General features: G+C 38.2%; 1 protein-coding gene across 5 annotated transcripts in view; it reads left to right on the top strand.

Annotated features, from left to right (window-relative positions):
• The window catches only part of REPS2 (RALBP1 associated Eps domain containing 2), a 238727-nt gene that overhangs the window by 155079 nt on the left and 59221 nt on the right, over positions 1-24427 (top strand). For all 5 annotated transcript variants that reach the window (XM_081564695.1, XM_081564694.1, XM_081564693.1 and 2 more), the window contains one exon: positions 20016-20077. In XM_081564695.1, coding sequence (XP_081420821.1) covers positions 20016-20077 — 62 coding nt within the window. The remainder of the gene's footprint in view (positions 1-20015; positions 20078-24427) is intronic.

Raw genomic sequence — 24427 nt, 5'->3', positions numbered from 1 at the left:
AATTTACTCCTGTTTTCTTTTAAGTTTTGTATATCTTTAGCTCTTGCATTAGGTCTGTGATCCATTTGAGATGGTTTTTGTATATAGGGGTATAAATTCATTTTTTTGTATATGACTATTCAGTTGTCCCAGCACCATTTGTTGACAAAATGATTAACTCCTTGGTTAGTTTTCCTGGTATCCTTTTGAAAGTCAATGACCATAATGGTTTATTTCTTGACTCTTATTTCTGTTCCATTGATCTGTATGTCGTTCCTTATGCCAGTACCATACTATATTGATTATTCCAGAATTGTAATGTTTTGAATTTGGAAAGTGTGTAACTACCCACTTTATTCTTCTTTTTCAAGATTGTTCTGGTTATTCTGGGTCCCTTGGATTTTCATATGAAATTTAGAATCAGCTTGTCAATTTCTGTTAGCAAAAAGAAAAACCCAGCTGGGATTTTGTTGGGAATTGTATTGAATCTATAGGTAAGTTTGGTTAGTATTACTATCTTCATATTTTTCCCCCCAACTTTATTGAGTTTAATTGACAAATAAAATTTGTTTAAATATATATTAAAAAATATATATATAGTACAACTTGGTATTTTTCATTTTAACAGTGTTAAAGTCTTCTAGTTGTAATGAATGTATTTCCATTTATATAAGTATTTAGTTTCATTCAACAATGTTTTGTGATTTTTCAGCATACACATTTCACTTCTTCAAATTCTTAGCCTTCTGTATCCTCAGTTTGTGCATCTACTGATTCAACCAATTGTGGACTGAAAGTATTAGAGAAAAAAATTCCAGAAAGTTCTATACAACAAAGTTTGACATGTCACTTACATTGTAGTAGATATTATAAGTAATCTAGAGTTGATTTAAAGTATATGTGAGGATGTGCATAGATTATATGCAAGTTGTACATTATTTTAAGTAAGGAACTTGAGCATCCTTGGATTTTTGTATCCACAGGAGGTTGTGGATTCAGTCCCACAGGGATACTGAGGCATGACTGTATTTTATTTATTTTAAGATTTTATTCTAAAGTAAATTATTTTAATTTCATTTTTTGCAGTCTTCATTGCTGGTATATAGAAATACAATTTTTTTTGATATACTGATCTTTTATATTGAAACTTTGTTGTACTTGTCTATTAGTTGTCTGAGCATGTACTATCCGTAAGTTAGATTAATGAGGTAGGGAACATACTCACTATTGGACTTTTAACTGCTTATCTAATCTTGCATCTGTCCACAAATCAAAGAGGAAATCCCTTTGAATGTTTAGGAAACACCAGCTTCCCTGGTGGCTCAGCAGGTATTGCTATCTAAATAGCAATGCCAATGCAGGAGATGCAGGTTCGATCCCTGGGTCCAGAAGATCCCCTGGGAAAGGAAATGGCAACCCATTCCAGTATTCTTCTCTGGAAAACCCCACAGACAGAGGAGCCTGGTGAGCTGCAGTCCGTGGGATTGCAAGAGGGTCAGACCCAACTGGGTGACAGCAACAACAGCAACTTTGAAAGAATCATTATTGAAAGTATCCAGTCTTCTCTCATATGTTAAAGCAATTAATTTAGTCCTCTTTGTTGAATAGTATATTCTTTACCCATCAGTATGCTGTATCCATTCTGTCCTAAGCCAGGTTTCCCTATTTGCAACAGTTTTTTTTTTGGGGGGGGAGCTCTCTACTCCATTAACACTAACTCCATTAGTACTAGATAGCAGAATGAGAATGGCTGTTAATAATTTGAGGGTTACTTTGTACAAAGGACACGTTTAAAGCACTTTATATGGATTATCTCTTATTCTCACAACAATCCTAATGAGGTAGATGGTATTTAATCCTTATTTTAGAGATGCAGAAAGTGAGGTGCCGAAGTTAATTTGACCAAGGTTATGGAGGTAGTTTATGGTGGAGCTAGGCTTAAACTTGTCCAGTCCAATGCTGGAGCCTAAACTCTGTTGCCTCAAGAAGGGGCAAGTATTTCTCTTCTCTCTACCCTACTTGCCTCTCCCAAGTTGTCTACTTAACCAGATGGTTCCCAGGCATGTCTCTCTCTCTTCAGCTGCCTCTGCTGCAGATTGAGTTCTTAGAGAGGGTAGAAGGCAGAATGCTATTATTCCTGCTGGTCAGAGGCCTCACCCTGCTTCACCAACCGGCTGAGGACCAGAACTCATCTCCAGACCTGGGCAATTGGCTGCCACTGCAGTCATTTATCTTTGAAGGGCCAGGGAATGCCTTCCAGTTTCCTAGACCTTGCTTTCAGGCCTGCTCTTGTTTGTGGAGGGATCTATTGTGAGAAGTAACACACTCACAACTCATAGTGATAGAACATTAAGATTTCCCATTGGACTTCTCAGTAGTTGATAGATGAAAGGTGTTGGCTGCAGTATAGTGTCACTTTAAGTTCATTTAAACATAGAGAAGTAGATATGAATGGGCTGTTGGGCTTGATGAATATTTTTGAAGGTTAAAACACAATTCAGGTGATTCAAGTTTATCGGTGTCAGTGTTCAGCGTGTTCATCCAGACTCATGCCAACTTCAGCCTTTCGAAGCTGTGGTTGTAGTGTACTGTCTGTCTTCAGCTTTTTTTTTTGCCCTTTCCTGGTTCCTTTCTCCATTTGTAGCAGTTTCTTCTTTTCCAGTAAGCTATGTGAAAGTTTCTTTAGTACCAGTGTATGATTTGTATCTGTAGAAGACAAAAAGCTGGAGGTTTACAAAGGCTTTCTGAGGTGAAGGTGCAGCTGGTCCTGCCACTGGGCAGGGTACTTTCTCTTTTAGATCCACTGTCCAGTTTTACAGGCATCCCTGCTGGCTGAGTGCTTTAACGAGGGATGAACGGGACCAGAGTCTCCGAAAGATGTGGTGGGAAATGTTAGTATATAACCTTTGTTTTTAAAATGCTTATAAAACGTGTTTAAGTAATAGAAAAATACTTTTTTGTATGTAAAATTCACACATTACTAATGTGCCCCTTAACTTCATCCCCACCAAACCTAGTGTCCTCCCCTGCGAATGCATTTCTCTGACATTCACTGGTGCATTTATTGATGTACATGTGTGCCTATGGCATCATTTTCATGGTTTTTGTGTTTAAAATAATTGACCTCACATCGTGCCTGTTTCCCCCATGCTTTTGAGTACTGTGTTATTTCTTGAAGATACATCCAGTCAGTACTGGTAATTTTGTCATTCTTATATACATGTTCTGTACTCTGGCTACTCTGTTAAAAACTGTATTACAGAAAATTTTTAAATGTGTGTAAAAGTAGAGAACCCCCACCCCCAGGTTATTTTGAAGCAAATCTCAAGTGGTGTAATAGTTTCCTACGTTCAGTCACTCAGTCATGTCCAACTCTTTGCGACCCCATGGACTGCAGCACGCCAGGCCTCCCTGTCCATCACCAACTCCCTGAGTCCACCCAAACCCATGTCCATCGAGTTGGTGATGCCATCCAGCCATCTCATCCTTTGTCGTCCCCTTCTCCTCCTGCCCCCAATCCTTCCCAGCATCAGGGTCTTTTCCAATGAGTCAACTCTTCTCATGAGGTGGCCAAAGTATTGGAGTTTCAGCTTCAACATCAGTCCTTCCAATGAACACCCAGGACTGATCTCCTTTAGGATGGACTGGTTGGATCTCCTTGCAGTCCAAGGGACTCTCAAGAGTCTTCTCAAACACCACAGTTCAAAAGCATCAATTCTTCAGTGCTCTGTTAAGTCCATGAATCAGGACAAATTGGAAGTGGTCAAACAGGAGATGACAAGACTGAACATCGACATTCTAGGAATCAGTGAACTAAGATGGACTGGAATGGGTGAATTTAACTCAGATGACCATTATATCTACTACTGTGGGCAGGAATCCCTTAGAAGAAATGGAGTAGCCATCATAGTCAACAAAAGAGTCTGAAATGCAGTACTTGGATGCAATCTCAAAAATGACAGAATGATCTCTGTTCGTTTCCAAAGCAAACCATTCAATATCACGGTAATTCAAGTCTATGCCTCGACCAGTAACACCGAAGAAGCTGAAATTGAACAGGTCTGTGAAGACCTACAAGACCTTCTAGAACTAACACCCAGAAAAGATGTCCTTTTCATTATAGGGGACTGGAATGCAAGAGTAGGAAGTCAGGAAACACCTGGCGTAACAGGCAAATTTGGCCTTGGAGTACAGAATGAAGCAGGGCAAAAGCCAAGAGAACTCACTGGTCATAACAAACACCCTCCTCCAACAACACAAGAGAAGACTACACATGGACATCACCAGATGGTCAACACTGAAATCAGATTGATTATATTCTTTGCAGCCAAAGATGGGGAAGCTTGATACAGTCAGCAAAAACAAGACCGGGAGCTGACTGTGGATCAGATCATGAACTCCTTATTGCCAAATTCAGACTGAAATTGAAGAAAGTGGAGAAAACCACCAGACCATTCAGGTATGACCTAGATCAAAGCCCTTATGACTATACAGTAGAAGTGAGAAATAGATTTAAAGAACTAGATCTGATAGACAGAATACCTGATGAACTATGGATGGAGGTTCATGACATTGTACAGGAGACAGGGATCAAGATCATCCCTAAGAAAAAGAAATGCAAAAAAGCAAAATGGCTATCTGAGGAGGCCTTACAAATAGCTGTGAAAAGGTGGGACGTGAAAAGCAAAGGAGAAAAGGAAAGATATACCCATTTGAATGCAGAGTTCCAAAGAATAGCAAGGAGAGATAAGAAAGCCTTCCTCAGTGATCAGTGCAAAGAAATAGAGGAAAACAATAGAATGGGAAAGACTAGAGATCTCTTCAAGCAAATTAGAGATACCAAGGGAACATTTCATACAAAGATGGGCTCAATAAAGGACAAAAATGGTAGAGACCTAACAGAAGGAGAAGATATTAAGAAGAGGTGGCAAGAATACACAGAAGAATTGTACAAAAAAGTTCTTCACGACCCAGACAATCACGATGGTGTGATCACTCACCTAGAGCCAGACATCCTGGAATGTGAAGTCAAGTGGGCCTTAGGAAGCATCACTACGAACAAAGCTAGTGGAGGTTATGGAATTCCAGTTGAGCTATTTCAAATCCTGAAAGATGATGCTGTGAAAGTGCTGCACTCAATATGCCAGCAATTTTCGAAAACTCAGCAGTGGCCACAGGACTGGAAAAGGTCAGTTTTCATTCCAATCCCAAAGAAAAGCAATGCCAAAGAATGCTCAAACTACCACACAATTGCACTCATCTCACATGCTAGTAAAGTAATGCTCAAAATTCTCCAAGCCAGGCTTCAGCAATACGTGAACCGTGAACTTCCAGATGTTCAAGCTGGTTTCAGAAAAGGCAGAGGAACCAGAGATCAAATTGCCAACATCTGTTGGATCATCGAAAAAGCAAGAGAGTTCCAGAAAAACATCTATTTCTGCTTTATTGACTATGCCAAAGCCTTTGACTGTGTGGATCACAATAAACTGTGGAAAATCCTGAAAGAGATGGGAATGCCAGACCACCTGACCTGCCTCTTGAGAAACGTGTATGTAGGTCAGGAAGCAACAGTTAGAACTGGACATGGAACAACAGACTGGTTCCAAATAGTAAAAGGAGTACGTCAAGGCTGTATATTGTCACCCTGCATCACATTAATAGGTTCTTAATGTCTGATGCCTCTGTTTTTGTCATGTTTGATTGATCAGTGGGTTCATGTAGTATTAGCCTGATTCATACATTATGATAAAGATCCCCAAGAACCTTTCAAACAATGGTTTTTTATCAAGTATTGATCACTATCATGTATATCTAGTGGTATGATAATGAATATTTAACAACTAGCCATTGTTAATTTTCATGGTGTTAACATTCCTGCCACGGCCAATTTCAGTCTTACTGATGTGTCACTGATTATGGTTGGGACAGATCTGCTCAATTGGTTCTCACAAGCTAGTATGAGCTGTTTCTGGCAAACCAGTGCTTAGATCCTTGACTTAATTAGTAGCTGCAAAATGGTGATACTCTCTTTTATTTCTTTTACTTCTGTTAAGTTGGACCATGGCTTGCTTGGTTGCTTACTTATTTATTGACCACACTGTGTGGGATGTGGGATCTTAGTTCCCCAACCAGGGATTGAACCTGTGCCCATGCAGTGGAAGCAGAGTCTTAACCACTGGACTGCCAAGGAAGTCCCAACCATGGCTTATTTAACCATTTTCCAATTTTTGAACATTTTGCTTATCACCTTTATAAAGCTTTAAGCTGAAGAGTACTGTACAACAATTTAATTCTCAATGCATCACTAAATTCCTTATATGAATTTTGAGTTTATAGAAGTATATGCAAACTGAAATAGACTTCATTCCTGGTGACCAGGAGAAGTGTCTTATTTATTTAACCAGTACTTACTTAGCTCTTAACTGTGTGATTGGTACCATAGAGACTCCCAAGAGGAATATGGATAAGGCCCCACATCTGCCAATTAGTATTACAGTTACATGTGAGAATGGTGCTGAGTCTGGGTGGTTTCTAACTGGAATGATCTGTGGATGTGTTGCTGGGGGGCATACCAACCATACAATTAAGCTAACCATTGAAGGGTGGATCTGAGTTTTGGAGTCAAATTCTTTGACTCCAATTTGTTGATCCTTTTTTGGTATCTGCCTTGGTTCAGTTTTTATTGCCAGTTGCCTGGGAGTCTTCTAAAGTAATCTCCAGTCGGATTTGCTTGTTTCATTCTTTACTTCATAGAACAATAGGATTAATTGTTTTGAGCACAACTATGATGTCAACTCCCTCCCCAAAATCCTTCAGGACCTTCTTTGTAAAAACTAAGGGACACAGTACCATGGCCTGGCATGCTCAAGGAGAAGCATATTTCAGAATAAAGTGGAGACTGGAAGGCTAATGTCTGCTCACTGGCCAAAGAAAATGGAGACTAGTGGAGAGAGAGTTTGTAAACTGTTTCCCCAGAAAGTCTTAGAGCCTTCCATTGGCATGGTAGTGTTAATGCAGATTGCAAATGGTTGTGGAGTGATAGGAAACTTTGATGTGAAGTAGTTGTTATCATCTTGAAATGTTTAAGAGTAAAATTTGGTTTGACTACAAAGTCTTATTTTAAAAATTCTTGATGGAAGAGTTCTGATGGAATCTTTTTCTAGGCTGCATGCCTGCCTTCCTGCCTACTTTCCTTCCTTCCAACACACATGCCCATTCAGGTGCGCACACACGCACACAACTGGTGATTTAAGGAGTTTAATAGTAAAAGGATTAGGAAAAATGCACTTACATAAATTCTCATATGAGAAATGAAACTTGACTTTCACTGAAGTTAAATCTTAGGTGTATTTGTCATTTAACTCCATCTGTGTCTCCATTTGAGACTTAATTAACCCTTGTCACACACATATCCTGGGGTGCAGGAAGAAGGAGTTATTGGTAAACACTGTCAAATAAATTCTAGAATGTTAGAATATCAGTGCTAAAGGAGAAGAGAACTTGAGTTCTTTTGTCATTTTGGCCAACTCTCACATGTTCCCTGTGAGGAGACAGAGATCCAGAGAATGTAACTGCTTGTTGTCCATCAGAATCCTTTAAAGATAGGATTTCCCTGGTGGTTTGTGTACTCCTAATGCAGGGAGCACAGGTCTGATCCCTGGTTCGGGACCCAAGATCCTGCATGCCGCTCACGGCCTAGCCTAAGACATAAAAAAAAAAAAAATGGAGATTAAAATTTCTTTAATAAAATACTAAAAAAAGTTTAGAAAAGAATCCTTTGAAGATAGGAAATCTTTGTTCACATCTTTGCTGCAGCAAATTTGGTATCAGAGAAAGCAGTTTATGTGAATTTAATTTGCGGGGCATACTTTGCTTTTTTTCTATAGGTAATAACACTAATATCTAAAGTTTAAAAGTATACTAGAGAGTAAATTTGGTGCCTTTTATATGCGAGAAACTAAGTAGTATAATTTTCTTGTGTTTCCTTCCACATGATAGGAAAGGAAGTTTTGCCTTCATAAATATTTGCAGATGTTAAGGGATATATCTATTTTTTAATGATTAAAAAGTAGGTTATAAAAAGCCATATATATGTGAGAAAAGGTATGGAATACTCAATCTGTAGCTACAACAATTATTAACTATGGCCCATCGTGTTTCCCCTGTATTCCCATATGATTGATTTTACTTTTTCCCCATGGATAGCTTTAAAAAAATATTTAATAAACAGCACAATCCTACTCTGTAGTACAGGGAACTATATTTAATATCTTGTAAGAATATATATATATATATATATATATATATATATAAAACACTGAATCATTTTGCTGCACACCAGAAACTAACAACCGTATAAATCAGCTTTACTTCAGTTTAAAGAAAGCAACCATTGAGGTATGATTTCTAGACCATAAAGTTCATCCATTTTAAGTGAACTGCTCAATGATTTCTAGTAAATTTATGAAATTTTGCTACTGTCGCCATAATCCAGTTTTAGAACATTTTCAATATCCCAATAATATCCTTTAATGCCTTAGAGTTAATTCCAGTGCCCAGCCCCAGACAACTACTAATCTACTTTCTGTTTCTATAGATTTTCCCTTTCTGGACATTTCTTAATAAGTAGTATCATACAATGTGGGATCTTTTGTGTCTGGCTTCCTTTCTTTGTATAATGTTTTTTGAGGTTCATACATGTTGTAGCATGTATCTGTATTTTCTTTTTGTTGATGGATAGTAGTCCATTGTATGGCTGAACCACATCTTGTCCATCCATTGGACATCTGAGTTGGTTTTTCTTTTTGCCTATTATGAGTAACGATGTCAGGATCTGAATGCATGAAAATCTTTGTGTGATGATATGTTTTCATTTCTCTTGTCAAGATACCTAGAAGTGGAATTGCTGATGTAACTTTTTTTTTTTGGCTACGCTGAATGGCATGTAGGATCCTAGTTCTTAGAACAGGGTTTGAAGCCATGCTCCCTGTATTGGAAGTGCAGAGTCTTAACCACTGGACCACCAGAGAAGTCCTTTTATTTAACTTTTAAAGACATTGCCAACTAGTTTCTAAAGTACATGTACCATCTTACATTCCCATCAGCAGTGCTTACTCTTTCTTAATATATTCACCAGCACTTATTATTTTTTGTTACAGCTGTGGTACAATGTGGTATTTCTTTGTGATTTTTATTTGCATTTCCCTGATAACTAATGATATTGAGTGTCTTTTCATGTGCTTATTAGTGATGCCTATATCTTCTTTGGTGAAATATCTACTCAAATCATTTGCTCACTTTTAAATTGGGTGTTTGTCTTTTTTATTGTTGAGTTGTATATTCTGGAGTTCTTTGTATTTTCAGATATGTGGTTTGCAAACATTTCCCCCTAATCTGTGCCTTGTCCTTTCATTTTCTTAATGGTGTCTTTTAAAGCACAGAAGTTTTAAATTTAGATGAAGTGCAATTTATGAATTCTTTCCTGATTGGATTGTGCTTTTGGTGTCAAAGCTAAGAAATCTTTGCCCAACTCAAGGTCTTGAAGGTATTCTCCTGTTTGCTTCTAAAGGTGTTATAATTTTAGCTCTTATAGTCACGTCTCTAATCCATTTTGATTTAATTTTTGCATATAGTCTAAGTTCTTCTTTTTATATGTGGATATCCATTTGTCCTAGTACTGTTTGTTGAAAAAATACTCTCCTTTCCCTATTGAATTGCCTTGGCATCTTGGTTGAAAATCATTTGTCTGTAAATATAAGGGTTTATTTCTGGACCCTCTATTCTGTTTCATTGATCTGTATGTCAGTACTACGCCAAATATTTTCCAAAGCAGATGAGTTATATATAGGCTTGTGAAGAGGTGTTCACATGACTAGGAAGGCTAGATATTTGCTACAGTGACACGTTTTTAGGCAGCGTTTAGCATCTCACTTAAGTGAGTTTGTGGTGTGTAGCATATCCAGAAACATCCTTTAGTTCCAGTAGTCTTTCTCTGCAGCCTTCTGATATACTTTTTTTTACTGTTCCAGGCTTAAAATTTCTCATCTGTAAAGTGAAAGAATGGAATTTGATCTAATTACTTTTCCAAATACAATCATTAATATTTTCTTGAATAGTTTCAAGGCATGGGAAAGTCCATTTATTTTAACTGGTGAAAAAAATTATTCTACTTAACAGAGAATTTAATGCCCTTTTCTTTTTTAAGGTGAATCAGACATTATCAGGGGATCAGGACACAAGTATTGTTGTAAAGGTACTCCTGGCACATACTTTATTATATATATAGGTGTATGACATGAATCCATCACTGTGTAACTGGTGATCAGGGGGCAGACAGAGGCTCACACATACTTTCGTGATTAGAAAGGAAAGAAAGAAAGAACAATTTTTTTTTACAAAGAAATAGCCATTTTTATGAACTTGCCAAGAAGAGGAATGGTCCTCACTGATGAAATCCTTGAAGCTTTGCATATGACTAACTCTATTTGATTGATACTTAAAAGTTTAGGTCCCACTGGCAGGCTTCTTTCAACATTTTCCATCCTTTAAGGTTTTTTTTTTTCCTTTGGCATTTGAAAGCTTTTATTTTCTTCATAAAATATTCCTAGTTTGGGGGGATGGGAGCCCTTTTCCACAGCTGAGGTTATTCCAAGTTTTATTCCCCTGAAGAATTTGCTTTCTGTTCCTTGAAGCTTTCAATTGCTACATCTGTTGCTTTATTTCCACTCAGTAAGCTGGAACATGTTTTCATTTAGTCATTGATTTGGGGCTTTGTAAAAATCTGAAGGAAATTAGTAAATAGAGAGTAATAAATATGAATAATATTGTGTTGGGAAATTTCTAAGCATAATGAAGTAAGACGATAAAAAATTTTAGAGGTTAGTGTTTTAGAATCTCAGTTCTGAGAAACTGAGATTCAGCAGATCAGTGTCAGAAAATGCACATCTTTCAATAAACTTAATAAACACTAGAAATTTTTACTGTGTTTTCTGATTTGTGATTAAATGGTAGGTTCCTTTATGAAATTTTTAGTTTATTTTTCAAGATGTGAGTATTTATTACTTTTTCCCTGATTACACTTACAGAAAATGTTAAATTCAAGTATTTACAATGTTATATTACTTTCAGGTGTACAACACAGTGATTTGATATTTTTGTAGGTTATACTCCACTTAAAGTTATCAAAAATATTGGTTATATCCCTTGTGCTGTATATTACATCCTTGTGTAATTTATTTGATACCTGATAGTCTGTATCTCTTAATTGCCTACCCGTATCATGCCCTTTTATCTAGCCCTCTCTCTACTGATAACAAGTAATTTGTTCTCTGTATCTATGATTCTGTTTCTGTTTTGTTGCATCTATTCATGTGTTTCATTTTTTAGATTCCATATCCAAGTGAAAACATACAGTACTTGCCTTTTTCTGACTTCACTAAGCGTAGTACCTTCACGGTTCGTCCATGTTGCTGCAAATGACATTATTTCATTCTTTTTTATGGCTGAGTACTATTCCATTGTGTGTGTGTGTGTGTGTGTGTGTGTGTGTGTGTGTGTACCACTTCTTTTTCATCCTTTCATCTGTCAACGGACACTTATTTGACAAAGCCTTACTAATATCTGATGCCCCACCTTATTAACTATGAGACTTTAAGAATAAACCTGTAATTGATTCATGAGTATGATAGCCTTTAATGTATGCAGAAAATGTTTTCTCCTCCCCTATCTTCTCCCCTTCTCTTCCTTTCTGGGAAAGCAGGTGGTACTATTAACAGGTATGTTGTCATCTTTTGCATGTGTACAAAAGATTATTCAGCCAAAGTATGTTTTCAGTTTCGCTTTGCATGAAGATGTACTTTTTAAAAAATTGATTGGAGCACGCTGGATAAAATATATGAATCTAATTTGAGGTCTTTTAATTTTGTGATTAAAGTAAAAGTGTCTTCTTCTAAGATACTTACTCCTTGGAAGAAAAACGATGACAAACCTAAACAGCGTATTAAAAAGCAGAGACATCATTTTGCTGACAGAAGTCCATATAGTAAAAGCTATGGTTTTTCTGGTAATCGTGTTCGGATGTGAGAATTAGACCATACAAAAGGCTGAGTGCCAAAGAATTGATGCTTTTAAATGGTGGTGCTGGAGGAGACTCTTGAGACTTCTTTGGACAGCAAGGTTATCTGTCAAACCAGTCAATCCTAAAGGAAATCAACCCTGAATATTCGTTGGAAGGACTGATGCTGAAGCTGAAGCTCCAATACTTGGGCCACCTGATGTGAGAGCCAACTCATTGGAAAAGACCCTGATGCTGGGAAAGATTGAAGGCATGAGGAGAAGGAGGCTACAGAGGATGATGAGATGGTTGGATGTCATCATTAACTCAATGGACATGAGTTTGAACTAGATCCAGGAGATGGTGAAGGACAGGGAAGCCTGGCGTGCTGCAGTTCATGGGGTTGCAAAGAGTTGGACATGACTAAGCAACTAAACAACAACAATAATTTAAGGTCGTGAATGGACTGAAGATATTATAAGAAAGATTTTTCACTAAATTCAATTCCAATTATTCACCCACTGTGTATTTACTAAACACAAGGTAGTATGCTTAGGTGCTTTGGAAGACTAACAGATGAATTAGATATAAAATTGGTAGAATGAAGCTAGATTTGTATCTCCTGCCATTAAAGGAAATGAACACAGAATCAAAAACAGGAAGAAATGCCATTTTGGGGGGAAAGAATAACAGCTAAGGGAAAAGCTGAGGCTTAGGGAACACTCAGCTCTGCCTGCCTACTCCCGGGAGCCATGTATATGAGTAGGTAAATCTTGAGATTTCTTACTGATGCTCCAAATGTGAAGCCAAGTAGAATAAGTGGGAGTTCTTAGTTTTCCCTTCTCTTGATTGATGGTCAGTGGACATAACTTTTGGAAAGAGAGGGGAAAACCTAGAAAAGGAAATAATCAATCACAGTGATATCCTGATATGATGAAAGGGAAGGCCAGGGCTCCATGCTGAACTGAGGGGACATAGTGAGATCTGGGAAGTTCCTGAGGCAATTGATTTACCTCAAGATTTGGGAGAAGGCACTCTACTACAGAGTTTTAATGTTAATTATCTTGGTATTTCCTTCATATTTGAAAATAAAATACTGTATAACCTCTAATTGACTTTTCAATTTTAGTCATCATCTACTGTCTTGTCTCTACTATCACCTTTCCCCTCTTCGACCCTCCCAGTATACTTTTATTATCATTTTGGTTAGATTAATATTGTGTTTATATTATTTTTGTGGCTATGTAAGTCATAGAGTAAATTTTTCACTTTTCCTGCTGCACAGGTTTTTGTTTGCTTTGGAGAGAGTACTCATCTTGTTTCTAGTGTACTTTCCCATGAATCAACTGTAGACTCTCTCAGTTTTCTAAGGTTACTCTTATTCTGAAATATCAGTTATCAGTTTCATCTTAGTGAAGAAGTCTTAAATGATTGTGTTCTATGCCTCTAGTATTTAGTTTTCATCATGGTATCTTCCTGTACTGTCATCCAAGGATTCCCTTCCTGTTTCTCCCATGTTGGATCTCCTTTATCCTGTTATGTCTTAGTCTTTCTTGGTTTATTCTCTTGTTTTGATAGAGGCTTCCCAGGTGGTGCTAGTGGTAAAGAACCCACTTCCAAATGCAGGAGATGTAAGAGACATAGGTTTGATCCCTGGGTTGGGAAGATCCCCTGGAGGAAGGCATGGCAACCTACTCCAGTGTTCTTGCCTGGAGAATCCCATGGACACAGGAGCCTGGTGGGCTACAGTCCATGAGATTGCAAAGAGTTGGACTCAACTGAAGTGACTTAGCACGCAAGCATGCATCATTGAGTAACTTCTTGGAAAGGGTATGTGGTGCTCAATTTGAGACACTGAATGTCTAAAAATATCTCTAATTGAACCATTATGCAGGCTGCTAGTTTGGGTAAGTAATCATTAATTAGAAATCAGATTTCTTCAGAATTTTGATGGTAGTGCTTCAATGAATTCTAGGTTCCAGTGGTATAATAAGAAATCTAAAACCATTTGGACACCTGATCCTTTGTATATAGCGTGCCCTCCTTTTCTGCCCCGTGCTTGGAAATTGTAGAATTTTCTAACTCCAATTTTTTGAAATTTCATGTTGATGTACCTTGTCATGGGTCTGTTTTCTTTCACCATCCCTGAGTACTCAGTGGATGTTTTTAATTTAGAAACTCATATTCTTCATTTCTGGCAAATTTTCTTGAACTAGTTAATTGATTTATTACTATTTTCTCTGTTTCTTTTTGTGGAACTCTTATTTGGGTATTAACCTGCTTTCTTTAAGATTTCCTTAGATTGTCTTTGAATATTTCTGTTAAGCTTTTTTTCTTTCTGCTGTCATGTTTTTAATCTCAAGTGCTGTTTTTAATTTTTTGAATATTCTATTTTCAGGAGCATCCCATTATTTTATCTTTACAAATAGCATTTTTTATCTCTTTTTGATGCTTTGCTTGATGACTGTATTAAAAATTTGATCCCTCACTCTTATGTCATTATCTGTCTTCTCAGTAGTATATAAGGTTCATGAAGATAGAGCTTTTTTTCTGTGTTTAATAAACTGAATGATCATTCTGATGATGTTAATAACATTAAATTTTTTTCTCATATAGAGCTAATCTGTTTCATTGAGGTCAGTTGTTTTCTATTTTTAGTGTTCTAACTTAGGTTAGAAAATTTGGGGCAGATATCTGGTAGTACTTCATCATCTGCTTATATTTAAGAATGGGGTCTAAAAAGCTGATGGAATACATGAGTAAATGGTTGGGACTTGCCGTGTGTGGGCTTCATGGTAGAATGATTCTGGCTGAACCATCTTGTTGGTTTCTCTTGATGTTAACATATAGATCTTCCATCCTGGCTGGTCCAATTCCCCAGAGCACGGTCTTCTAGTCTCTGGGTACAATAGTCTGGAAGCAAACGGGAAGAGGGCTGGAAGTGTCTCAACATCCAGAGTACTACATTTACTGTTGTCAGTATGGCCTTGTGTCCTCCCTGGAGAAGAAAATACTTCTAGCCTTTTTCTGGAGTGAGAGACAGGATGAAACTGTGCAGAATGTATGGGAAAAATCTCAGGATCTAACTGCTCCTAAACTCTTTCAGTCAGTTTTTTAAAAATATGGGAATGGAACATAATTGTATAGTTCTTTCTAATGTTAGTTCAAGCAAATATTTGTATTCTGAGTTATTCAGGTGAATTAAAGGTGGAACATGACCACTAACAAGCAGAAGGGACCACAGGAGCAGGGATCCTGAAGCCCAAAGCAGCATGAGGTGTAGCTGGAACTAGACCATCAAGGGTCTTGTTGAGATACACCTTTCTATTGAAGGGTGGGAAATAGGATCCACTATCAGTTAACTTGGTTTACTTTTTACTACTTTCCTCATTTTACCCCTACTTCTTAAAGTGTTTGGTGTCACTAGTTCTTGAGAACTGGGGGCTTCTATGGTCCAGATTGGCTACTGTCTGCCTTCTCTACTGCTCATTCAGCTGTCAGTCATCTATCCTTTTTCCCAATTACAAATTTAAACAGTTTAAACAAAAGTAAATAGTTGTTGTCACTATTCTGTTGATGAGGTAAGAGTGACATTAATTGCAAATATTTAAACTACTATCTTTACTCAAAGGTCATATTTATAGGACATTGAACACAATATTAGGACAGCAGAAATGAGAAATCCTGCACATTATCAAGCCAAGATTTCAGTCCAAAGTGGCTCGGGTTGATAGTGCCTTTAGGTTTCTAGCAGGAGTAATAGAGGAGGAACCCATTTTCCTCTCAGGCCCTGAAGTATTCCTATAGGTAACGTTCCAAGGAATATGTATTCAGAGTTAAAGGTTGCCAAGCACTCAAAGAAATGGAACACAATGAGGAGAGAGCCAGCAGAAGCAACAGAACAGTGGAAAATACCAATCCCTTAGGTTTTGAAATTATCAGACATAGACTAAGTAATATGTTTAGTATATTGAAAGAAAAAGAAATGAAGAAAATGAGTAAGTAGCCAATCAATTGTAAGAAGGAAAAAGGCATTTTGAAAAAAAGACCAAATAGAACTCCTAGAAATGAAAAATTTAGTAATTTAAATAAAATCAAAGACTAGCTTATTAGATCACTAAGTACAGTTGAAGAGTTGAAGAGGGAACTGGTTAATTGGACAGCAAGTTTTAGAAAATTATCCAGAATACCACACAGTTAGACAAAGAGCTTCAGAAGGAAAGGTGAAAGAAAGTAGCGCAAAGACTGAAGAGTCATTTAACATTTCCCACAGTTACTGGGATGCCACATAGTTCAGAAATTCCGACAATGCCTAGCAGCTTAAGAAAGAAAAACAAGATGAAGAAATACATGTGCAGGTACAAGGTACGTTTGGTACTGCAGAGTACCAAAAACAGGAAATCTTAAAAGCAACCAGACAGAAGACAGCCTACCTACTGAAAAACAGTGATTCCATTGACATCTGACTTCTCAACAGCAATAATGGAGACCAGAAGACAGAGAAATGTTATTTTCAGTGTTGTGGGGGGGAGAAATAGCTGTCGATCTAGAATTCTGTACTCAGTGAAATCATCTTTCAAGAATGAGGGCAAAATAGTTTTTAAGTTAATTAAGCTTCCTACTAATAGACACTCAATAAAAGAAATTCTAAAGGATAAACTTCAGAAAGAAGTTACTATTATAAAAGAAATTGTAATGGAAATTGGGGAAATTTAAAAACTGAGTGGTATCACATATCAAAACCTATGGGAGTCTGTTAAAGAGATACTTGAAAGAAAGTTGTAATGCTAGATGCTTATGTTAGAAGAAAAGCTGAAAAATAATGAACCAAGCAACCAGTTTAAGCTAGAAAAAGAACAATAGGATAAGCCCAAAGAAAGTAAATGGAAGGAGATGAGCAGACGCAAATTGAACAGAAAGCAAGCATTTAATCCAGAGACACAAAAAGTTCAAAGTTGGCTTTTTGAAAAGAGAATTAAACTTGACAAATGTCAGGTGAGATTGATGAAGGAAAACCACAGTGATGACACAAACAGTATTAGGAATGGAAAAAGATTTCCTTTGCAGAGATTAAGATGATGAGGGGAGTTTGAACACCTTTATGGCAATAAATGTGAAAATTTATTAGGCAAAATGAATAAATATCTAAAAAATATCATTTATCAAAAATGACTTTAAGAACTAGAAAGTCTGAATAATCCTGTAACATTTAAAGAAGTAAAATCATTAAAAATCTTGTTTCAAGGAAAACTGAGGCCCAGATGGTTCTGATGTCATGTTTTAACTGATATTCAACAACAGCAACAATTTTTGATCTCATACACCCTGTTCCAGAGTATACACAAAGGGATGACTCTCCAGCCAAATCAAACACACCAGAGGACCATATGAGAAAGGAAATTTGCTTGTTAGTCTAACTCATGAATATAGTTACAAAAATCCTAAACAAGTATTAGCCAACTCAGTCTAGCAGATAGAAAAACCTGACCAAGTTGGGATTATTCTAGGGGTGTATGAGTGTCTTAAGACATTCATAGTGTAGTTTATCATATTAACAAATCATAAGGAAAAGTCATAGCATCATCTCAACAGATGGAGATGTGGATTTGGTTCAATATTCAGTAATGAATTATCATAAAAAGTCTCAAAATAGATGGGAATTTTTGTAATCTATTAAGGGGTATCTAAAACAAACATACAGCAAATGCCATGCTTCATAGTGAAATAGTGTATGCCTTACCCTTGAGATCAAGTTGCTGTTGTTCAGTCACTAAATCATGTCTGACTCTTTGCAACCCCATGGACTGCAGCACTCCAGACTCCCTGTCCTTCACTATCTCCCCGAGTTTGCTCAAGCTCATGTCCTTTGAGTTGGTGATGTTATGTAACCATCTCATCCTCTGCCGTCCCCTTCTCTTTTTGCTTTCAGTCTTTCCTAGCATCAGGGTTTTTTCAGCTCTTTGCAACAGGTGGCCAAAGTATTGGAGCTTCGGCTTCAGCATCAGTCCTTCCAATAAATATTCAGGGTTGATTTCCTTTAGGATTGACTGGTTTGATCTCCTTGTTGTGCAAGAAACACTTAAGAGTCTTCTTCAGAACCATAGTTTGAAAGCATCAATTCTTTGGAGCTCAGCCTTCTTTATGGTCCAGCTCTCATATCCCTACATGACTACTGGAAAAACCATAGCTTTGACTATAGGGACCCTTGTTTATATTCATTAATATTTATGATATAATTTTATCCAAAAGTATATTCAGAAGCACACCTTAACATCATTTATAAAAATAAGGCATTTGTTTTTGAAAAATTAAATAATAATAAAAATGAAATTATTCAGACACGAATCTGGAGGCAGGTTCTTTTTTCTAGTAACTTGCAGGGCTGTCAGCAGGGACAGTGAGTTACGTGACTCACCTGGTTTGTTTCCTGTCTTTCAGGAATCACTGTCTTTTGTTGCCTGATTTCCTAGTGTCATACAAACTTTATTTTATATAAAAAACATCTATATATTTGTTTTGGGCTTTTTCAAAAAGGAGGGTAAAAAATCTCGCTTCTGTTACTCCATCTTGGCAGGAATCAGAAGTTATTTAATTAAATGTGCTATCATTTCTTAGTCCTGTTTTGTTAGTGACGGGTTGCTTTAACATAGACTTCATTCTGGTGAAAGGCCTTTCCTTTAAAGGCAAGCATAGATTTTGTGGGGGTTTTTTTTGTTTTATTTTTTAAAATAACTGGTAATTTAAAGGCCCAATCTCTGAAGACCCATAGAGTGGGGGCCCTGAGGTAGATAATTCCTGAGACTTTTGTCATTTTGTCTTGCTACATGGTTTGTTACTGAAGGCTCTTCATGGTCTCACCATTTTTGGAGTTTTGACTTACTGATGTGTTTAATAAATTTTAATGAAAGACAGATTGAGAGAAATTGCTGATGGGCCCATATGGTTGTACTGTATTCATGCACTGGCTCAGGAGGAAAATCTCTATGACATTACTCTGAGTTACCTTTGTAGAAAGCCCTGAACTCCATCTTCTAGCTTGTCTGATCTAGCTGGATCAAATCAAAAGTGATTTGCAAAAACTTTTATGTTCTTGGCACATTGCTGTGATTTATTTTTAAGGCATAGAAAGTTGTCCAAATATTAGCACACACATTACAGATTTGGAAGTAAACTGCCTATAGTTATATAGAGCACGGTACGCTTTTCGAAGAAGTTTGTCAAGAATGTGGTTTGACTTGGCCAGTGTGTGATAATCAACTCATTCCTTGCATGTGATCATGAGCCTTATTTATAATTCAATAGCAGATGTTTGTTTTCATTGTTAAGTTACAACTGAAACATTCTTGGCTTAACTCCAGTTTTCTCTATATCTCATAAATTTTTTTAAAAAGTTAGAATGAAACTTTCTTTCAGAAGATGCTTCAAATGGGGCCAGATTATTTTAGAAACAGATTTAATTATCAGAAATTGAGATCTTTGAAGAATCCCTAAATATCATTTTAGTCCATCATTTTCAGCCTCCCCTACTGCTGTCAGACCCACTAACTTACAGGGCAGCAGCGCTCCCTTATTAGGGTTCTGGCTCCCAACTCAAGCTAATGAGCAGTGTAATGGCTAAGAGCTTGCGAGAAATAGGCAAGGAGCCAAAGGGCCTAGAGTATTTGAAACTAAATAATTAATATTGGAATAATGAGGGATTGACTGTCCATCCTGTTCTGCATCCTGGTCTTTTTGATCAAAGGGTGTCATTTCCTTACTGTTTTATACTATCTTAATTACAACAGCCTATATAAATATTTGGACTTTGAATAGGATGGAAGTGAAAAAGGGATTGGAATAGCATGTGGTCTTTTTTTTTTTAATTTAGCCCACAGATTTTAAAATTTAAACAAGTTAAATGCAATAGCTCTTCCTGTTTTACAAGTAGAAGAGGGCTCCCCCCCCACCCCCCGTTGGTCCTAACAGTGTGTGTTTTTCTTTTCAGCTTCAAAGTCAGGATTGTTACCTCCACCACCTGCGCTCCCTCCACGACCTTGTCCATCACAGGTAGGAGACAACATTGATTTTTGTATACTGTCTTTCCATAGGGAGTTGTCCTCCCACTGTGTTTCCTGGGCACGGGTTGATCACCACCGAACTGGCCAATCAGGTTTCCAACATGGTGTCTGGACTGGACTAGGAGAGCAGAGCATGGCTAAATTTCTTCCTATCCAGCCAGCCCCCAGCCTCAGATGGAAGAGACAGTCTCCTTAAGCAAATGTGTGAAACAGTTCAGTCTTGGCTATGGAGGGTTGCATGTGGTTTTTCACACAAAGAGGAGCAGAAGGGGCGCCTCTCTGATTGTGGCTAGGGAACATGTATATTCTGTGAAGTATGTGTACATTGAGCTCCTGTATTTTCCTTGGTGTTTTAGGAGTGGTATTCTGCATAAACCAAAAATAAATGGTTATCAGCATGGGTTTAGTGCCGTGGTTTGGGTTCACAGTGCTTTTTTTAGGATGGTATTTGCCTTTGGGACAGTAAACTGATCTAGCAGGAATGGGAGAGTGTGTCACCTGAATCTGTTTCAGTTGTGAATGAATTCTGCCTTTTTGACATGTGATACTATGTCTTTATTCATCACTTTTTGTAGAGTTGAAAATGAGAAGCAAGCAGCAAATCCATTGAGTGTGGTAAAGGGTGCTACAGATCCTTCCTTTCATTAATTGCTGCTGAAGAAACTATCTTTAAGGACCCTCTAACAACTTTTGGCAGAAAATGTTGACAAATGTCTCCGTACACAGCCTCATTTTCTGCCTCATTGCTCTGGATAGTTCAGAGCATACTTTTCCATATGGTGCATCTCAGGACTCGCTGAGTGACTGAAACCACTTTTAACATTGATTTTTCCTTCTCTTAGAGAATTAGATGGTCTTTAGTGTCCACTCAACCTCAAGATGCAAATACCATGAGACATTGGTTTCTTCCTTCAGTTTCTATGGTAATTAAAAGCCCTATTCCTCCTGACCCACATATAAACAAGTGAGAACTTATTTTTCTAGTAGTCCAGCATTAGCTTTATGAGAGATTGGTTAACCAACAAGTGTTTATTGAATTTCTACTATTTATCTCCTGCCAAGCTTTAGTTCAGGGAGTTCCCAGGTGGCACAGTGGTAAAGAGTCTGCCTGCCCATGCAGGAGACACAACAGATGCCAGTTTGACCCCTGGGTTGTGAAGATCCCCTGGAGTAGGAAATGGCAACCCACTCAAGTATTCTTGCCTGGAAAATCCCATAGACGGAGGAGCCTGATGGCATATAGTCCATGGGGTCACAAAGAGTTGGACATGACTGAGCATGCGTGCATTACTACCAAAAGCTTTAGTTCCATCCTTGTCCTTCTTTGGCTATGATTTCTACTTATTTAAATTATTCAGGTTAGTCACTAAGTCATGTCTGACTCTCTGCAACCCCATGGACTGTAGCACACCAGGCTTCCCTGTCCATTACCAAATCCTGGAGCTTGCTCAAACTCATGTCCATTGAGTCGGTGATACCATCCAACCATCTCATCCTCTGTTGTCATCTTCTCCACCCGCCTTGAATTTTTCCCAGCATCAGGGTCTTTTCAAATGAATCAGTTCTTTGCATCAGGTGGCCAAAGTATTAGAGTTTCAGCTTCAGCATCAGTCCTTCCAGTGAACTTTCAGGACTGATTTCCTTTAGAATTGACTGGTTGGATCTCCTTGCAGTCCAAGGACTCTCAAGAGTCTTCTCCAACACCATAGTTCAAAAGCATCAATTCGTCAGTGCTCAGCTTTCTTTATAGTCCAACCCTCACATCCATACAAGACTACTGGACAAACCATAGCTTTGACTAGACGGACCTTTGTTGGCAAAGTAATGTCTCTGCTTTTTAATATGCTGTCTAGGTTGGTTATAGCTTTTCTTCCAAGGAGCGTCTTTTAATTTCGTGGCTGTAGTCAGCATCTGCAGTGATTTTGGAGCCCAAGAAAATAAAGTCCATCACTGTTTCCATTGTTGCCCCATCTATTTGCCATGAAGTGATGGGACTGGATGCCATGATCTTAGTTTTTTTAATGCTGAGTTTTAAGCTAACTTTTTCACTCTCCTCTTTCACTTTCATCAAGAGGTTCTTTAGTTCTTCTTTGCTTTCTGCCATAAGGGTGGTGTCATCTGCATATCTGAGGTTATTGATATTTCTCCCAGCAATCTCCCAGCTTGTGCTTCATCCAGTCCAGCATTTCTCATGATGTATTCTGCATATAAGTTAAATAAGCAGGGTGACAATATATAGCCTTGACGTACTCCTTTCCCTATTTGGAACCAGAATGTTGTTCCATGTCCAGTTCTAACTGTTGCTTCCTGACCTGAATACAGATTTCTCAGGAGGCAAGTAAGGTGGTCTGGTATTCCCATCTCTTTCAGAATTTTCCACAGTTTGTTGTCATCCACACAGTCAAAGGCTTTGGCAGAGTCAATAAAGCAGAACTAGATGTTTTTCTGGAACTCTCTTGCTTTTTTGATGATCCAATGGATGTTGCCAATTTGATCTCTGGTTCCTCTGCCTTTTCTAAATCCAGCTTGAACATCTGGAAGTTCACGGTTCACGTATTGCTGAAGCCTGGCTTGGAGAATTTTGAGCATTGCTTTGCTAGTGTGAGAGATGAGTGCAATTGTGTGGTAGTTTGAACATTCTTTGGCATTGCCTTTCTTTGGGATTGGAATGAAAACTGACCTTTTCCAGTCCTGTGACCACTGATGAGTTTTCCAGATTTGCTGGCATATTGAGTGCAGCACTTTCACAGCATCATCTTTTAGGATTTGAAATAGCTCTACCAGAATTCCATAACCTCCACTAGCTTTGTTCATAGTGATGCTTCCTAAGGCCCACTTGACTTCGCATTCCAGGATGTCTGGCTCTAGGTGAGTGATCACACCATCATGGTTATCTGGGTCATGAAGATCTTTTTTGTATAGTTCTGTGTATTCTTGCCACCTCTTCTTAACATCTTCTGCTTCTGTTAGGTCCATACCATTTCTGTCCTTTATTGAGCCCATCTTTGCATGAAATGTTGCCTTGGTGTCTCTAATTTTGTTGAAGAGATCTCTAGTCTTTCCCATTCTATTGTTTTCCTCTCTTTCTTTGCATTGATCACTGAGGAAGGCTTTCTTACCTCTCCTTGCTATTCTTTGGACTTGAATTTCCAGCAGGAAGTTGGGCTTGACTTCCCAGCAGGAGCACAGGACCATGGCCACAGTCCTGGGCTGCTGGAATGCAGGATTTAAATTATTAACTGTGTTTATTGAGCATCTGCAATACAGCACGAATTTGTGCTAAGTTCTTTGTCGGGTTTTTTTTTTTTTTTGGCTATGGTGTGCAGCATGTGGGATCTTGGTTCCCCAACCAGGGATCGAGCCCAGGCCCCCTGCATTGGAAGCACAGATTCTTAACCACTGGGCTTCCAGGGAAGCCCCTTAAGTGCTTTCAGTGTATTAGTTAATGTTCACAAAAATCCTGTGATATAGGTACAGATATTTTGTTGTTATTGTTCAGTTGCTAAGTCGTGTCTGACTCTTTGTAACCCAATGGACTACAGTGTGCCAGGCTCTTCTGTCCTTCACTATCTTCTGGAATTTACTCAGATTCACGTCCATTGAGTTGGTTATGCCATCAATCCATCTCATCCTCTGCTGACCTCTTCTATTAACCTTTTAGAAAAGCAGATGAGGAAATTGAACCATACAAGGGTTAAGCAAGTCACCCATGGTGACACCGTTGGTAAACAGTAGAGCCAAGGTCCATTTCCTGAAGGTCTCTCCCCCTTCCTATAGTTGGAGTCTAAGTATCTGTGTGCATGGGAAGACAGGGATCCATTGCACTGGCAATTGAGACTTTTACCACATACCCCTAGAAGGACCTAGATGAGCTGACTCCTGATTTGCACCAACAGTAAAACTGTCACAACAGAATTAGTGGACATTCCCGAGGTGCTTATCTACCAGCTACTGGTTTCTGAGTGAGTGGGGCTTGGGAGTCACCTGGATGAATGCATGGAAGACTTGTCTGAAAAGGCTTTTGTGACCAACCTCCTTATGTTTCTCCTGCTGTGCAAGTGACAGTAGTTACTTCCTGGTTGTGAACTGTGCTGCTGTTATCAGCAGTTCTTTTCTGAGCTACTCATGTGGGTTTCCTGCTTGCTCTGGGGCTTGGTGACTGAGGAGCTGATGGGGGCCTGGGAATGCTCAAGTCACTGTTAATGAAGGAGACTGCTTCTTTGTCTACCAGATTTCCCATCACATTGTAAACAGTGAGCCCAGCGCTCAGCCCAAGCCTCCAACTCAGCTGCCTAACTATGGAGATTTCAGACTCCAGAAACAGGTGTGTAAGAAAAGC

The sequence above is a fragment of the Giraffa tippelskirchi genome, chromosome X, assembly GCF_054371585.1.
Source record: "Giraffa tippelskirchi isolate mGirTip1 chromosome X, T2T-mGirTip1v1.2.pri, whole genome shotgun sequence".
Classification (NCBI taxonomy): Eukaryota; Metazoa; Chordata; class Mammalia; order Artiodactyla; family Giraffidae; genus Giraffa; species Giraffa tippelskirchi.
Note: the sequence above shows the minus strand (reverse complement) of the source record. Positions and strands in the feature narration are given on the sequence as shown.